Source organism: Thalia democratica, chromosome 3 (assembly GCF_965202585.1).
Source record: "Thalia democratica chromosome 3, ktThaDemo2.hap1.1, whole genome shotgun sequence".
Classification (NCBI taxonomy): domain Eukaryota; kingdom Metazoa; phylum Chordata; class Thaliacea; order Salpida; family Salpidae; genus Thalia; species Thalia democratica.
Window position 1 is genome coordinate 22,164,895 of NC_139167.1, and position 17,925 is coordinate 22,182,819.

Below are 17,925 nucleotides of genomic sequence, written 5' to 3' on the forward strand. Positions count from 1 at the left end.
TTTAAATAATAGTATTTTGTTATAAAAAGAGTAGTACTAAGACTAAGCAAAGTACTTAACCAATACATATTATTTTAAGTTTACTTTCGTTCTGATGGACACAAGTAAAGGTTTATTTAAAAAACAGAAAAGTTTCACTAAATTATCTTATGTTATTTCTGAAATTTAGTCAAATATTGTTTGCATTTAGGTATAATAAGCTATGTAAACATAAAACTTTATGTATAAAACTTTCTTTGAAAAACTGTGTTATTGTTAGAACTATTTTTACTAAATCAAATTAAAGCTTAACAAAATATGCTGAGCTTTGAAGTGTTTACGGTTCTTCTTGTGTCTTAAGAGTGTATTTTAATAAACAAGTTTAAATAGTTTGTTGGTTGTTTTGAAGCACAAAATCTGTAAAAATCTACAAAATGTTCTGATTTAATTCATTACTTTTATGATTACACTTAAATACTTGAAAAACAACAACAGACAAACCAAAACTGCTTTTATAAAAACTTTGTGGTCAAAACTTGACTTTCGTTTATTCAGAATAAAGCTCTGTTGGTACAGTGCTTATTCACTTATCCGGACATGTTTTATTGGTAGTACTTTCTGTGAACTTTGTTGTTACATTCCCTCGAGATTTATAAAAAATAAATAACTATAATCTGTACAACGTTTGGCAAAAACTTTTTTTTTACAATTTCGATGGATTTGTTTTGGCAACTATCTATAAATCAATATTGTTTTAACGATTTAGTCTCATATCTATTTAATGGTAATAACAAATCATTCAAAAATTTATAAATTAAAATATAAATAAATAAAATAAGATTAAAATAAATTTCTAGTCAAAACTAGACCTTTGTTTTCTAATTTTAAACAAAAAGATCATGTCTGTACTTTTTTCAAACTGTTTAACATTTCTTTCAAAATTTTGCCGATTCCTCAACTATTTTTGATTTATTGTTTTTTAAAACTCATTTAAATTCAAGCTTTACTGCCAATTCATTAAGTTAGTATTGATTACGTTCTTGGAAACTACTATAAATTAATTTTATTACAAAAACCGTTCCTCTTTAGTTTTGTACATCTAAGTTTTTACTCAGAAACACAAAATTAAAGTTAACAAATATTTTGTTTAGTTTTGTTTTTGTTAACAAAATTAGTCAACGTTTTAAATATTATGGTTATTGGTTTACAACGTTGTTTATAAATTAGATAAACTAAAGCAAACACTTTTTCTATTTTTCTAAGCTAGATTAAGATTCCTTTTTATAACAATCTCATTTATAAAAGTTATTGTTTGTTTTCTTAAACAAAAATATTATTTCAATTTGTAAAAGATAATACCAACGTCAGATTTTTAAAGATTTAAACAAATACTTGGTTTGTTATCAAAAAAAAAAGATTTTCATTCTCAGTTATAAATTTGGTTAATTTTGTTATAAATTAATAGGTGTGTATAAGTATAGATTAATACAGTTTTTATTAAAATTTTGCCTAATTATTTTGTACTGGTTCACTATTTGTTTTTATTTTTAATTGAGGTAGAATCATAAATATTTTTTAAAAGTGCTGAGTTTACTGCAATAAAAAGCGATTAACAACATTTACATAAACACATAGTAAGACCAAATTGCTATATAAAATCATTACATGAAAGTAAAAATTTTAAACTAACAAACGTTATCAAAGTCAACATTTGGTTATTATCATTAATTCTTTGAAAAACATAGATAAATTAAGAAAAAAAGTAAATATTAAGTGGAATCAAGTCAAACAAGTAATTTTTTGAAGCAACCTAGCAACAGTTTCTATAAAAAAATGTTGAAAGTACAGCGTTTTTTGCAACCGAGTTGCATTACAAAAAATAAAAAATAAATAAATAACATTGATAATATGAAAGTACATAAATTAAATAATCAATGAATTGTAACATTATGTAAGTAAATTTAAAAAAAACGTCTTTTATCACAAAATACAAAATTCTTCACAGCCTCAAAATGTCCTTCTCACTAGACAAACCCGTCAAAGTTGCTCCTAAGTTACAAAATAAAACAAAACTAATTTACACATTCTTTATGTGAAAATAAATAAACAAACAACTATTATCAATATTAATGTTCGTTTAACATAGTAAGAAACTTTAACAAATTAGTGAAAAAGCTATTTATTTAGTTATTACAAAATCAAACAATTATTCTCATTTGGGAACAAACCCGTATAGATCGCTCAAAAAATATAAATACAGAAAAAAATATTATTTTATTAATGTAAATAATTACTTTATTATACAAGGAACATAAACCAAACATATTTCTTCTCTAGCAACCAAGCAACAGTTAATATATGTATTTAAATATAAAAAAAAAAGTGATTTATAAAGTACTATTAAATCAAAAATGATTTTTTTCCCAGTTACCTAACAAAAACTGTCGATAAGACAATAAAAATGTTCAACAAACAACTATTTTTTAAAATATTTTTTTTTTTTATACGGACTAATTCATTTTCTCCTTTCAGTCACCCAGCAACAGTCATCCTCATCATCCCAGGACAAACCCGTCAAGATCGCTCCCCTGCCCATGATCCAGGCGCAGCAGGGTTCGTGCATCCTGATCGCGGGAATAGCTCCGGGGAATTCCCACAAGCGAAAGGAGGAGGAGGAACTGAGGGTGTTCAAGTGCGAGTATCCCGGATGCGGCAAGAGCTACAAGAAGAGCAGCCACTTGAAGGCGCACGTCAGGTGAAAATAGTTTTTATTTTATTATCAGGATTTTTTGTATATTTTTACAAATTTTTACAAACTATATTAGATTTTTTTTAAACTGTTTCAATTTTTTCGTTTATGTAAACTTTAGTTTTTAGAACTTTTTTAAGTTAACATAAATTTACAAGATAGTTTTACACTTTTTATAATTTTGTAGCTAAAAATATTAAGTTTGATAAAAAATGCCTTATTCAGAAATACTAAAGGAGTGGTTGCTGAAATCTATAAAAATATTTTTTTTTAATATTCATCAAAATTAATTTTAGTTAAAAATTAAAAGCAATTCACAAAGGGCGTTTTATGAAATTGTTTTTTCTATCAAAAGCAATACTTTATTTAAAATTCAATCTTGTACATTTTACACTTTTATGTTTAAACTAATAACTATCTTTAGTATTTAAAAAAGAGTTTTGCTTACTGTAGGCATGTAGTTTTTAAATTAGTAGTAAAGAAGTTTTTATAAAAACTGTTCCACTTAAGATAAAGAAGATTGTAGATGTATGTTAATTTTAAGATAATTTAGTGGGAAGGGGTCTAAATTGCACGAAGACAAATTGCACGAGAACAAAATTGCACGAGTACACAAAATTGTACGAAGCCAAATTTACATGATACCAAATTTGCACGAGGGCACAAAATTGCACGAGTTATATTTTTGCATGAGAGTAAAAAGATACAGAAAAAGTAAAAAATAAAAACAGAAAAAGAAAGAACTGAAAAAAAAAGTTAGTGACCGAGAATAAGAGTTAGGGGTAACAGTGATAGTAAAAAGAAAAAAAGTTAAAAATAATTAAAAAACTAAAAAATAATAACTTACCGACCAAGGGTAAGGTTTAGGGGTAACAGTGATAGAAAATAAACATTATTACAGCTAAATTAGTACAGAAACAAAAAAAAAGAAAATAGAATAACACATGTAAAATTGTTTGCTCGTGCAAAAGTGACCCTTCGTGCAAAAATATTTTCGTTTGTGCCCTCGTGTAAATTTGTACGCTTGTGCAAGTTAGACAGCTACCCAATTAAGTGAGCACTGTTTAACTAGAAATAACTATTAAAAAAAATTGATTTTTGAAAACAGGTAGTCTTTTATTTTAGTCTGAGCCGTTTTTCTTAAAACTTGTACTTAAGTTTAAAACTTTTTAAAATTTGACAATGAAAATATGTAACTTATCCCTTTTATCTATTTTTTTATTATTTATTTTACTTTTAACTATATATAATTCTATAATATTCTGTTTCATTATTATTTTAAATATAATATTTTTCTTAAGTTAATAATGTTAAATTTGTTATATAACAGTATAATCTGGTTCAGTTTGTATTAAAACCCAACTATTTACTTAATTGTTTTTAGTGCTTTTCTATTTACTTAAAGATCTAATTATTTCTTAAAAAACTTTTTTAAAGATTTAAAAAGTTTTCCATTATAAGTATTATAAGCCTCTTAAACTTTTACGTTGACTGTGAATTATTTATACAGATTTCTTAGAACGCTATGAATTCATAAAATTTTTATGAAACGAAAAATTTAAAAAATATGATATTTTAAACTTATTCATTTCTCTCATTTAATATTTGTTGGCGAAAAGAAAGTATATTAATAGTAAAACTTTATCAATGATGAAAAGTGCATGTGATAAGTACAAAAATAACTGATAAAACTATATTTTCTAAACAAATTTCAGTAAAACATACAGGTATAAACTTTTATAATTTAATTAAGTATTTTTGAAATTCTCAAGTTAAAGCAATTCTTTTTAACTTTAGTTTCTTTTTGAATAATATAAGTATTAAGTAAAGTTACGAATGCTTAGAATATTGCATAGTTATTATTTTATAAAAAAGAAAAAAAAAAACTGGTAAAACAATAAATATTACTTTATTAACTGAATTGTTTCTTTCTGATAAGAGTTGCTACAACTAAAATGGTCCAACTTAGCATCATAGAGTAACGTTTCAAAAAAATGTACATTATACCATTTACAGCAAACAATATAAATAAGATATTCAGGTTGTTTAAAAAAATGTGTTGAAAGTGATGTAATTTTTTAGTACTAAGCTAATAATTTCTAACTGCATTTTAATTAAGGCTTTTATTGTGATTAAAGTTATTGTGCTTATAATTCTACATAATTACTAACCAATTTGACAATTTTATGTCTTCTTAAATAAAGTGCTTTTTTTTTTTTGATTAAACTATCAGTTCTTAAATTTCTTAAAACTCTATACCTAAACTTTGATTTATAAATAACATTAATGTTAAAACTATAAATGTCTATTCATTTTTGATTAATGTTGTAAAAAAAAACAAAGTTAAAATTACACTAACTCTGTGTAATACTTAACTCTTATGTAAGCATTCAATGAAAGTTTTATTTTTGTTTATTATAATTTATTTTTAAAGTTAGTAGTTATTAATTATTCATAAATATTCCAGATAATTTGCTTATTTTTAGTTGTTAATATAACAAAAAATTTCAAGAAAATGTATATGAGTAATAAAATTTAGTAACTGGTGTTTAACAATAATTGTGCAATTTATAGAGTCAAAAAATTTATTTTGCAAAATATTTACTGTTTGTAAGTTTTTAAAAAAACAAAAAACAACTGAAAAGTACCACAGTCTTTTTATAAACATAACTTTTATATTTAACACAAAAAAAAAGTTGTTTTTATGTGTTTCAAAATTCTAAAATTAACAGCTTAATATTTAGTTTATTTAAATTAAAAATTACTAAAATAGATAATAAGTTAAAATTATATTTACGGTAATTTTTAGAGATAACTTTACAAGTTTTGTAAAATTAGAAACAGTAAAATTTATTATGCAAGAAAATATCAAAAACTGTTTACCGGTAAAGTTCTATTTCCATAGCTATTAAAATAAACTACATAAGTAACATAAACAAACTTTAAAATAAACTAAATTTAAACAGTTTCGTTTCTAGTATAATAAATAGCATTTCTTAGTTTTTTGGTTTGTTTAGTGTGCAGACATTTTAAATTTAATAGAAAAATGAGAACCTAGAAATTTTAAGTTGAGTAAAACATGTCTTATGAGAATTGAAACCCTTCAAGTTCACGTTTGCACAAATACTACAAGCAGATGACCCCTATTAATAGAAAGTATAATGCACATATCACTATTATATAACAGTGACGTAATAATGAATTATGTAAATTGACAAAGCGCATATCTTAGAAGCATGATGTAAAAAAAAAGTATTGAACATAATTAGCAAACTTTTTGAGTTGCTTTTGTATCAACGTGTACTCTTTTAATATCGGTTTAAAGTTTTCTAAGTTACTGTTTTTAGTTATTTGTTTTACTTTAATAGATATATAATATAATATTTTATAACTTTTTTAGTTTTTAACGAAAAATGAAATTTTGTTTTTTAAAACTTGATGTTGTTTCACTTATACATTCTCAAACAGATGACTCCTAATAATAGAAAATAAACGTTAAACATACATAAAAGTGATTATTACGTCATAGTTATGCAATGAATTATGTAAATTGGTGATGTGCACACCCTGTAAGCATGGTGCAAAATAAACCGTTTAGTTCAATAAACAATCTTTCGAGTGGTTTTTGTACTAAATTTAGTTCATTTAATGTATGGACAAAAGCATGAAGAACTAATGCTTTATGTCTGCTTTTATACTGTAACAAATACTCTTTTATAAACAAAGCATAAAAAAATATATATTTAGATTTCTTTTAAAGACCAACGTTAGTGACTGCGTGAAAATAGTTTAGTTATATTTTTAGTCACAATAAAATAAAATCAATTTTAGTGACTAAGCTTTAACAACTAATTAAATATATTCTGAATCGAAACACATTCTGGTAATTGTTTTAATCTTTATAAAATTTGTATACTCTTACAAAACAAAAATGAAATTCAAATTTATGCGTAAACGTTTATCAAAGATTTTTGGTTGTATAATATCGTATGTAGCTCTACTTACAATTTTTTATAGTTTTTCAATTTTTTTTAAATAGTTAAAAGTGAGTCATTGCTTTTTTTTTTTTTATAAAGTCATGTGGGTATTTTTGGATGATGTAACAGTTTTGTGAATGACTATGACCACTGCGACATTTTAACTTTATCTTAAATTTCACCATACACTTGACAAGACATAAAGTACGTGGAATGGTTGGGTTAAAAATGATGTTGGTTATGAAACCTGTTCGTAGATAATTTAAACATTTAACTACGAACTCAGTATGTTACGTTAACGTAATAACTTGTTATGGGGTTCATTTCAAAAAGTCATGTAATGTTGTAACAGACAGTTGACTGTTTGTTTGACTTAAACGCTTTTGATAAACAACTCATTACGTACTTTTTTTTTATGATGATATATACCTCGTTAACTGTACTTAATAGAGATAAAACTAAATAAAATAAAATTGTTTATTACCTTTCATGGGATTCATTTATCTAAGTAGATCTTTGCTACACGAGCTTAAATGAAGTCTGATTATTTATTTAACTGATCATGTAGTTGATTTTATGTTTCCTAGTATCAAAAACAAGTATATCACACGAAAGTCAATTATCTTTACATCCTTTAGAATACATGGTATACTTGGTTACCTAAGATGAACATTTATTCAACTATTAATCTTGATTGATCTTGTAGTTGATTTTATGTTGCTTAGTATCAAAAACAAGTATGTCACACAAAAGTGAATCATTTTTACATCCTTTAGAATACATGGTATGCTTGGTTACCTAAGATGAACACTTATTCAACTATTAATCTTGATTGATCTTGTAGTTGATTTTATGTTGCTTAGTATCAAAAACAAGTATGTCACACAAAATCGAATCATTTTTACATCCTTTATAATACATGGTATGATTGGTTACCTACGATGAACATTTATTCAACTATTAATCTTGATTGATCTTGTAGTTGATTTTATGTTGCTTAGTATCAAAAACAAGTATGTCACACAAAATCGAATCATCTTTACATTCTTTAGAATATATGGTATGCTTGTTTACCTAAGATGAATATTTTTGAACCAAACCTAACTGTTTTAATACGTTAATAATTTCTCGTCCTTTTTGAAAATTGAAATTACTTGAGCTACAGAAAAAAATACTATCAAGATATTTAATCAGTTTCAACACATTAATCAACTTGTTTCTGTGTTAAAGTTTTTAGGCTGAGTCAACAACTTCAATTTTTGCTACGGTTTCTGAAAAATACATGAATTACAGCATCATTTACTTTAAAAGGTTTAGTTTTTTTCTTAGATAAAAATCACGTTTTATTGATTATTTAAGTTAATATCATTTATGCTATTTTGCGCTCCCGTTGACGAAGCTAGTTCGAACTTCGTCCGACAAATTTAATTATTAAGTTTTGAATGAATTGTTAAATGTAATCTGTCACAAGCATGTGGAACATTTTACGATGATGAACTGATGATAACTGTTATTTAACTTTTTCTAGTATACTCATTTAAAATGAAATATATGAAATGTTTTGGTATTTTTAAAAGTATGATTCGCTGCTTTTTATAATGTTGCTTGACATAAGTTTTATTATTGATTGCTGCCCACATAAAGGTATTCATTTGTGAAACTTTCAACTTCATAATAGTTTGAATAAATGCTACATGGTTTCTGTCAAAGTGTTGTTTGAAGTTTACTTTTACTCACAAATGATTCAATATATTTTACGAAATTGCAATGAGCAAATTTATATCGAATTCGTAAATCATTAGTGAGCTAAGCTTCCAAGAACTTCTTTTAACCTGTTTTCTGCCCACATTTCAATAACAGCTGTATTGATTTACGAATCACCAAACATTAACTCACGGTATTCGCACCCACACATTTTGTAAAATCCATCCGAGGACTCACGTGTTTAATTGTTTCAAATAAATATCGATTTGCGAATAATTGCTGGCTGCATGTGACCCAAGTGCGTCACTCGCGTCAAATTAATGAATCGTCTGTAACGATTGTTTACGCAACTATAAATATCTGAGAAAATCCATATTAAGACATGTTATGAAAGCAGAATTTTTGTTGATGAGAGCTGAAATTAAACAATAACTTGTGGTTTTATTTTACTAAAATAACCAGAAGCCTATGATCACAAAGAAATTTCTTTTGAATATTTATATTAAGCAGTGCTTCTGTTTTCTCGCATTGCCCATTATGTTATATAGACAACAACTTTCCAAACACCAAAAAACCTTTATATTCATGTCTTAAACAGTCGTACATAACTTAAAAGGTGTATATAAATTTTTTGATTGTAAGCTAATTTTAACTGTTAAAGTTTTCACTTTTTATTTAAGAAAAACATAATGCAAACATGTTATTTACTTACAATTGGCTTATTAACTCAATATTTTATTTTAAATACTTTTTTTAAATTCTTTTAACTAGTTTAAAAAATATGTATCTAGTAATCACTTAATATCAAGTAATATTAGGTATCAATGTCTTTTTCTTCCGATACTATACACATCCATATATTTGAAAGAGTGTGTAACATAAGTTGAAGTATTTATGTTCTGCTAGTTTTTTAACTGTTAGTTCGATTCACAAAAATCTTAAATAACAAAGACAGGAAGTAAATTGATGATTTAAAACTATAACAAAAACTTCAAACAATACAAATAACCTTGTACAAAAACAATAAAAAAGGAAAAAAGTCCTTCTCCATTTGTACATAATATATTTTTTTTAGTAAACTTTTGTACATTTAAATGAATTTAATTTTAAACAATGGTAAGTAAAACTACTTATTGTAGTTTTTTTTTAAACTATTTTAACTCTCGACAGAACTCAAGCGGAAAGAATTTGTTTTTTTTTATTCGTAACTTATTTGTTAAGTTTGTTAGCTTTAAATTGACAAAATGCATAAAGTTTCAAAACAAAATTTAAGCTATAAATTTTAAATATATGAAAAATAACATGAAAGGTTTTAAATAAAAAGTTAAAAGTATACACTAAAAGGAATGAGAAAAAAACCATTCAAAAACAAGCAAAATAATTTGATTTAAAAAGTCTAAGTTTCAATTAAACTAATATTGTTTGAAAGTATAAATTTATTTTTAGGACTTATTTGTTCCCATAACTAAAAATTAGTTGTGTAACAATACATACAAATAAATATTGTTTTCAGTTAAACAGTAAAAATTATAACAGTATAAAATACATTGCAATTTTATTATTTAGTTTTATTCTACTTTACAGTTAAGATTAAACAAAAAGAGTGTTATGAATACTTAATTAAACTTTTATTACATCAAACTAACTTACTCTTTTACGTCAACTTAACACTTATTATGACGTCACACTAACTTACTATTTTACGTCACTTTAACTCTCATTTTGACATCATTTCAACTCTATTTATGACGTCACAGGCGTCACACGGGCGAGAAGCCGTACAAGTGCACGCATCCGGGGTGCTCGTGGAAGTTCAGCAGGTCGGACGAGCTGGCCAGGCACAAGAGGAGCCACGACGGGGTGAAGCCGTACAAATGCCCTCAGTGCCACAAGTGCTTCGCCAGGAGCGACCATTTGGCCAAACACGTCAAAATACACAAGTGAGTGAAAATAAGTTGTGTATGGTTGTTGTTTATAATTAGTTGTAATTAAATAACTGGGGCTTACAAATGCCCTCAGTGCCACAAGTGCTTCGCCAGGAGCGACCATCTTGCTAAACACGTCAAAATACACAAGTGAGTGGAAATAAGTTGTGTATGGTTGTTGTTTATAATTAGTTGTAATTAAGTAACTGGGCCTTACAAATTCCCTCAGTGCCACAAGTGCTTCGCCAGGAGCGACCATCTTGCTAAACACGTCAAAATACACAAGTGAGTGAAAATAAGTTGCGTATGGTTGTTGTTTATAATTAGTTGTAATTAAATAACTGGGGCTTACAAATGCCCCCAGTGCCACAAGTGCTTTGCCAGGAGCGACCATTTGGCTAAGCACGTCAAAATACACAAGTGAGTGAAAATAAGTTGTGTATGGTTGTTGTTTGTAATTAATTGTAATTAAATAACTGGGGCTTACAAATGCCCCCAGTGCCACAAGTGCTTCGCCAGGAGCGACCATTTGGCCAAACACGTCAAAATACACAAGTGAGTGAAAATAAGTTGTGTATGGTTGTTGTTTATAATTAGTTGTAATTAAATAACTGGGGCTTACAAATGCCCTCAGTGCCACAAGTGCTTCGCCAGGAGCGACCATTTGGCGAAACACGTCAAAATACACAAGTGAGTGAAAATAAGTTGTGTATGGTTGTTGTTTATATTTAGTTGTGATTAAATAACTGGGGCTTACAAATGCCCTCAGTGCCACAAGTGCTTTGCCAGGAGTGACCATTTGGCAAAACACGTCAAAATACACAAGTGAGATATTGTGTTTATACTTGTAATTGTACATACTGTTTTATCATGAATGATTATTTTGCCAACCATGTTAGAACACACTGCTTAAAAGTAGAATGTTAATAAGTTTTTATTTGTACTTGTTTTACAAGTATGTTGCCTTGGGTGACCACTGTTGAGCGAAACATGTAAAAGCTCATAAGTTAATAGAAGAAATTTTATATTATTTTAATTTTTTTTTGTGTTTTAATATTTGAGGCTTACAAATGTCCGTAAGATGTTTTTGAATTTGAGGCTTATAAATGTTTTATGAGGTGTACTTAGAATTTTAAAATTATAATTTAGTTCAGTTATTCTTAATTTTTCATTTTGTATTGTCACTACTTACCGTATAAATGTCGTCATTGTCGTAAATGCTTAATTACAACTCACTGCCTTGTCAACGTTTTAAAGTTTCACAAGTAAAATACTTACTTATTTTTATGTGTTTAAATGAAAGGTTCCACCAAAATAGTTTTTAAATAGTTCAGTCATCAGAAAACTTTGCTAATATTTTAAAATAATAGAAAAAAAAAAGATATAATAAAATCTTCAAGTTTGGAATGTATCCAAGTAAGGCGTATTTTAAGTAGTTTATGGTCTTGGTGGGATACTTCAGTGTAGTAAGTGTTTTGTAAGAAACGATTTCATATTATTGCTTTTAATAGTTTTTATTATGCTTAAAAGTATGTGTAAGTCGAAAAGAAGAAGTAAAACTTGTATTCGTAATTATATAAGTTTTTTAGTTTTTTTTTGAGTATTCATAAGAATTTATTAGTTAACAAGTGTCTTTATTTTCACATAAGTTATCCATAAAGATATTTGGCAAAATACTTAAAAAAGTTCATAACTGGAGATAATACCTGGCTGATACTTATAATAAGTGTATATAAGTAGGTGTACTAAAAAGTATTTTGCAATAAGCTGCCATTTGGTAATACAAATATTCTAAATTAAAGTAGTTTTACATGTTTACATTCCTTGCTTACAAGTCCTCTCGTTTATGTGAAAGTTTAGCAAATTATTTTTAAAATCACTTAAGTACGCATGTATTGCAATATATTTTTTATAAACTTTACGTTTTTTGCTTAAAAAATAAAGTTTGTATATTCTGAAATAGTTAAAAACAAGAGTAAAATAATTTTATGTATATTTACAAGTTGTTAACTTTAAGAATAAGAAAAGTTGTTATTATAAAGTATATATACTGTAATTTTGATCTTAAGAATTTAACAAAAAAAAGTTCATTTTTAGTTAGTTAAAGAAAGATTTTTTTTTAATATTATAGTTAAACTGTTTTATGTCTAATATTTTAAAAAGGTTAAAAAGGTTTACTATAAAATAAACAAATTCTAATAAGCCTGCACGAATGTATTTAATACAATTTATTTGTACGTAATTTGAATTAAAAAAAAGCTTTAATCAGTTTTAGCTTGTCTTGTACTTTATACTATTTTTTATATTTTTCAGGCACATGTAGAAAAATATTTTACATCATTAATTTCAGAAAACTTATAAATATTCTTATACAAAAGCACAAGCAACTTGATTACTTTCATTTACTTTATTAGTTGTAATAGTAACTTAACGAAGCTATAAGCAATAGTCAAAAAATTAAAAAAAAAAAAACACAAATAAGGATCTTTAATTACTAAATCAATTTTTTAATAAAAAAACTGTATACGATTTACAAAAACCTGTAGTCTATTTTAAAACAAAATAGTATTTAAAACTTTTATATTTTAAGCTTAAACGATGTTGACTTTATTAAGAAAAATTAATCCGTTTTGACTAAAATTCTTTTTATACACCAAGATAAGGTGGCTTGTAATTACAATTAACATCTCAAGTAATTACAAATCCCAGCGGTCAATGATTGTTTTTGTATTTCATAACAAGGCTGAGTTCGATTATAAAACTGAACTTGACATAGGACACGCCTATGAATTGTAATCTACTTAACTTTATATTTCGTTCATACAAGTTACTTAATGTATCATGCTTTATGTTTTACAAGTTTATAAGCATTACTTTCAATAGTTTAAATTTTAGTTCCTATCCGACTGATGCTGTTTTTTATCAAACTTTAAGTTACTCTTCTTTACAATAGAAACTTAAGTCAATAAAATATGTTCAAGCTACTCAGAATAAATAACAAAAGTTAAACCTTTAAATTTTTCCGCTGTACTTATGTACAGAACTATTTAAATATTTTCAATGCGTTTTAAGACACGTTTATCTGATTGTTTAATCAAATATAACTTATTGCAACAAACTCGTTTTTCGTCATTTTTATATTAAACCATCGTGAGAACGATGATATTAAGTAAACATTAGAACAATAAAGTGTGAGAAAAAACTGCACATACACTACACTTCACATTCATTTTACCTATTTGGAAACTTAATACTGTAGTATAAGTAGTAGTAAAAATTTGATACTATTTCAGTAATTAGTATAAAATATTGTCTTGTGAAAAACAAAACCATTTTATAAAAACTTGGTTAATATATAACATGCTGTGCATGTTTACTTACAAACAAAACAATTAAAACAAGCTGAAAGCAAAGCTTTAATTTGAAGTGGTTACAAGACTAGACACTTGTAGATCGTATATTAAAAAACTTATTCTAACACCTACAATCAACATGTACAGAACTCAAACAATGACAACTATCATTACAATTTTTTTTCAAGTTATAATATTTCATTTAAAATTTATCATTATAAATAATTGTATTCATTTTAGGGGAAGACCCTCGAGAGCAAGAAATTCCAGTTTTCAGTCACGTGACGGAAAAAGAATTCCCCTAAATATTGCCCCCAACACCCAGAAACCCAATTTGCAAGTGAGTTTTGATGATGAATGTTTTATAACAATTTTTTGGTGTTCTTAAACTTATTGATTACCATTTTATTTTTTGTTGAAAATAGAATAGACTTAAATTAAAATAATGTCCTACACGAAACTTTTATATTTCAAGTTAGACCATTATTTTATATTTAAAAACAGTTAGTAATTTATGTTTAAAAAACTAGTTTAAAAACAAACTTAAAAGCATTCCCAAACAGAAGTATTAGAGTTTTCAGACTAACAATAATCATTACTTATTGTTTTTTGTTGTATAATACTAATTTTGAACAAATTCTTAGTGTTTGTTCAAGACTGGTAGTAAATGTCTTTTTCTTTAAATGATATGTTAGCTTTTTAAAAATTAAGACAACATTTTATAATTTTTTTTTGTCTGTAATTATTTATATTTTGCAAGAACAGTTTAAATAAAGTTAAATTACAAAGTGTAAGTTACAAAGGTTTTTAAGGTTATTTTGTGACGTTTCCTTTGAGAAATTTTAAATGTAATGAGCCTTTTTAACAAAATTTCTCAAAAATCAACTAAGCGTATGATATTTTTCCGTAATAAATAGTGTACGTTTCAAAACTACTCTTAAATACACCTAAAGTTTTTTTGCTGTTCATCGTTAACTTTAGAACATTTAGTATTTTGAATTACTGCCTAGTCATGCCCCCATTGCAGCTTATTCTTAGATATTTGGCGGTACCCTGATCCAGTGAAAGTTTCAAAGCTTCCAGTAAAGTTTGGTATAAAGTTCAATACTACCCTTACATACAACTAAGAATGTATTTTGCTCTTCATCGTGGACTTCAGAACATCTTGTTAAAGTTCCAAAATGTGGTTTTATGGATTCATCATGGCCCCCTTACTAGTCACGCCTTTTTGCCCCTTTGCAGTTTAAAGCTTATTTTTGGAAACCCTAAAGTTAAATGAAACAAATTTACTCATACCTTCGCTTTTCATCTGTTCCAGCATTTGACATGAAATTAATGTACAGTGCAAAGCTTAACTTGTTGTGCGACGATAGTCTGTTTTCAAACGAACTAAATAAAAAGCTAAGAAAATAAAGTTAAGAAAATTCGTTATTACTTCCATTTGTAAATTAACTTAATTTAAGCCCTGTAAAGTAGGCTCGTCAAAAGAAGAAAATAATAATACATAAAACTTGTAATTTGTCATCTTCTTACAGATGATGGTATAAGGCTTATTCTTCAACTTAGTATGGAATGTTTTGTAGTTGTTATAATAATTTTATGCAGGTAATGAGTGGTAATAAAATGTTATGTATAAAGAATTGAAAAATATAAGTTGATATATATAAATGTATTAATAATAAACTAATAATTGTTTTCCACAGATGATGGCAGCTTCAGCGCCGGCTCAACTCGTTCAGCTGCAGCCCCATCACGTGGTCAGCAGCAGCAACTTTCAACCGCTACACGGCGCTAAAGAGCAGCAGCAAGTCGTGTACGTAAACCACAAGCCCTGATGACAAACTGAAAGTTATTTTTGTTGTTTTTGCACGTGACGATGTTACATTGTTGGAATTTCGTGTTTGGTTTTTAAAATGAATTTTTTTTTTGGATTACTCTCGGTCGTGTACTATGAAGTGTTTTGTAATGTAAATTGCTTGTAAGCGGTTTAAATCAGGGTATAAAAACGCAAAAATAGATTAAAACAACGGAAATTGATTAATATAAAGTTTTGAACTTGAGTTTGTAAACCTGAGTTTTTTTTATTTTTGGTTGATTTTTTTATTTTTGGTTGAAAGAGCTAAAAAATTTATGCAAAAGTAAAAAAAAAGGTGGTTAAAATTTTTCAATTTTTTCGTTCTAAAAACTATGACACTTTTCAAAACTAAAGTTTTATTAGTTTTATTTAAAACTTTAACAAAAAACTTTATAAAAAATACGCATAAAACACTTTTAAAATTAAGTTTTTGTTAAATTTGGTTTTTCAGTGATAAACTAATACAAGTAGGTTCAATATAATGTTATGTAATATACAGTAAACACAACCATATGTATTTATGTATTTTAAAAACATTTTAAACTTATAAAAACATCAAAAACATTAAACTGATGCTGTCGAACTACTTGCTGCACATTTAGCAGCGGTGCAAACAAATATTCACAGCAATTCGTTTTGTTTTCGGTCGACAGTTTGAGCCTTTTGACAAAAATTTTTGTTATTTCTTACGCCTTTAACGTGACCAACTTAGACAATTATAAATCTTCCCTTTTTCCTGATTTAACAGCTCTAATGCTTGTTCGTTGATAAACTCTAAAGTGTAGGTCGCATACGATCAACTGTAACTTTGACATTTACTTTTTTTTTGTATAGGAATGCAAAAATTGCATAAATCTTTTTACTTGAATTAGTACTATCATTTTAGTGCTATAAGTACATGTTATAAAATTAATATCAACGGTAAAAAAAAAATCAAATTTTTAAATTTCAAGTGTCTTTTCAAAGCCAGTAAATTAGATAGTTTTTTTTCACTAAATTTAGTTTAATTATATATTACTTCATAACTTAAGCAACTTAAAACAGTAAAATAATCAACTTATTTTTGAAAAACTACAAGCTTCTTATTTTATTTTTCGTTTTAGACAACAACAAACTTTATTTTGATTGTCGTATCATTAGGTGTTTTTTTTATTACACAAATTTTATTTTTATATTCTTTTGCTTTAATTATTTGTGCCAATTTTCAGCTTATTTGCAGCCATGTAAACCAATGAAAAATATTTTACTTAAAATTTTAGCAAAAATTTTAAGAAGGAAATTTACAGCTTTATACATCAATAACAAACAATTATTCAGAAAAATCTTCAAGTAATTTAAGGAGTTTAATATTTTGAAAGTTTTTCTTGTGTTTTTATTTGGAAAATTTTAATACGAAAGTTTTTAAGTGTTGTTTTTGATTGTTTGTACTCTCTGTCTATGATTAACTTATTTTTTACACAAGGTTTGCATAGTTAAACTTATTTCCTTTGTTGTTTTTAAATTGTAATAACTATTTGGATATTATAAAAGAAATTTGAGTAACTAGCTTAATTTTACAACGTTTTCTTAGAATTTTAATAGATTAATTATAAATTTTGAATTTTTTTTTGCTACCATTTAAATTTATAAAATAACTTGATTTTTCTGACAACTTTATTAAATTCTAAAACAGAAAAGCTTAAGGTAATGTTCTTATACATTTTAAACTAGAAACTCTTAGAAGTTTAGCTTTTAATTTTACCTTAAAATACATATACTTATTTTGAGCTACATCTTGCGTAAAATAATATTTAAAATTTCAGTTTCTAAATAGTATGTTTTTTCAAAAAGTTTATTAAAATTCTTTTTATAAAGCCAATGTAACGTATAATTGTAAAAGTTGTTGTAATTTAACCTAACTTTAAAAGTGTTCATTTATTTATAGATATTTACGAAAAAAGTAAAAAAGCTATAACTTATAAAACATGTTTTAATGTATATGTTGCATGCAACAATAAAAGCTATTCGACCAAAATTTTAACTTTCTTCAAATTTTCTTAGAATTTGCGTAAACATACGTTCTACAGAAACTTTATAAACTTTTGTACCTCTGTCAGACATAATTACTTACAGCTTTTGTTTTAAACTAAAAAAATATACATTGAATTTTTTATCGTGAGTTAATAAACATAGAACATTGTTTTTTTTTGTTTTTTATAAAATGCAAACAATAAATAGTTCATACAGACTTAAGTGAAAAATATTCAAAGATAAAGTAATTATTTATGTTATGCTGTAATCAATTCAAAACAAATAATTAAGGCGACAAATATTTGAATAGGAAAACTTTTACTATTTACTCACAAAATAAACTGTTTACGTTGAAATTGCTATAGATGTTTCA

The 17,925-nt window shown here is 26.1% G+C and overlaps 1 protein-coding gene across 1 annotated transcript in view; it reads left to right on the plus strand.

The window, feature by feature from the left end:
• The window catches only part of LOC145831892 (uncharacterized), a 35,955-nt gene extending 18,233 nt beyond the window's left edge, over positions 1-17,722 (plus strand). Inside the window, exons 8-11 of the mRNA XM_082939245.1 lie at positions 2,512-2,734; positions 10,167-10,349; positions 13,928-14,027; positions 15,391-17,722. Coding sequence (XP_082795371.1) covers positions 2,512-2,734; positions 10,167-10,349; positions 13,928-14,027; positions 15,391-15,522 — 638 coding nt within the window. The 3' untranslated portion in view covers positions 15,523-17,722. The remainder of the gene's footprint in view (positions 1-2,511; positions 2,735-10,166; positions 10,350-13,927; positions 14,028-15,390) is intronic.
• Positions 17,723-17,925: the final 203 nt, after the last annotated feature.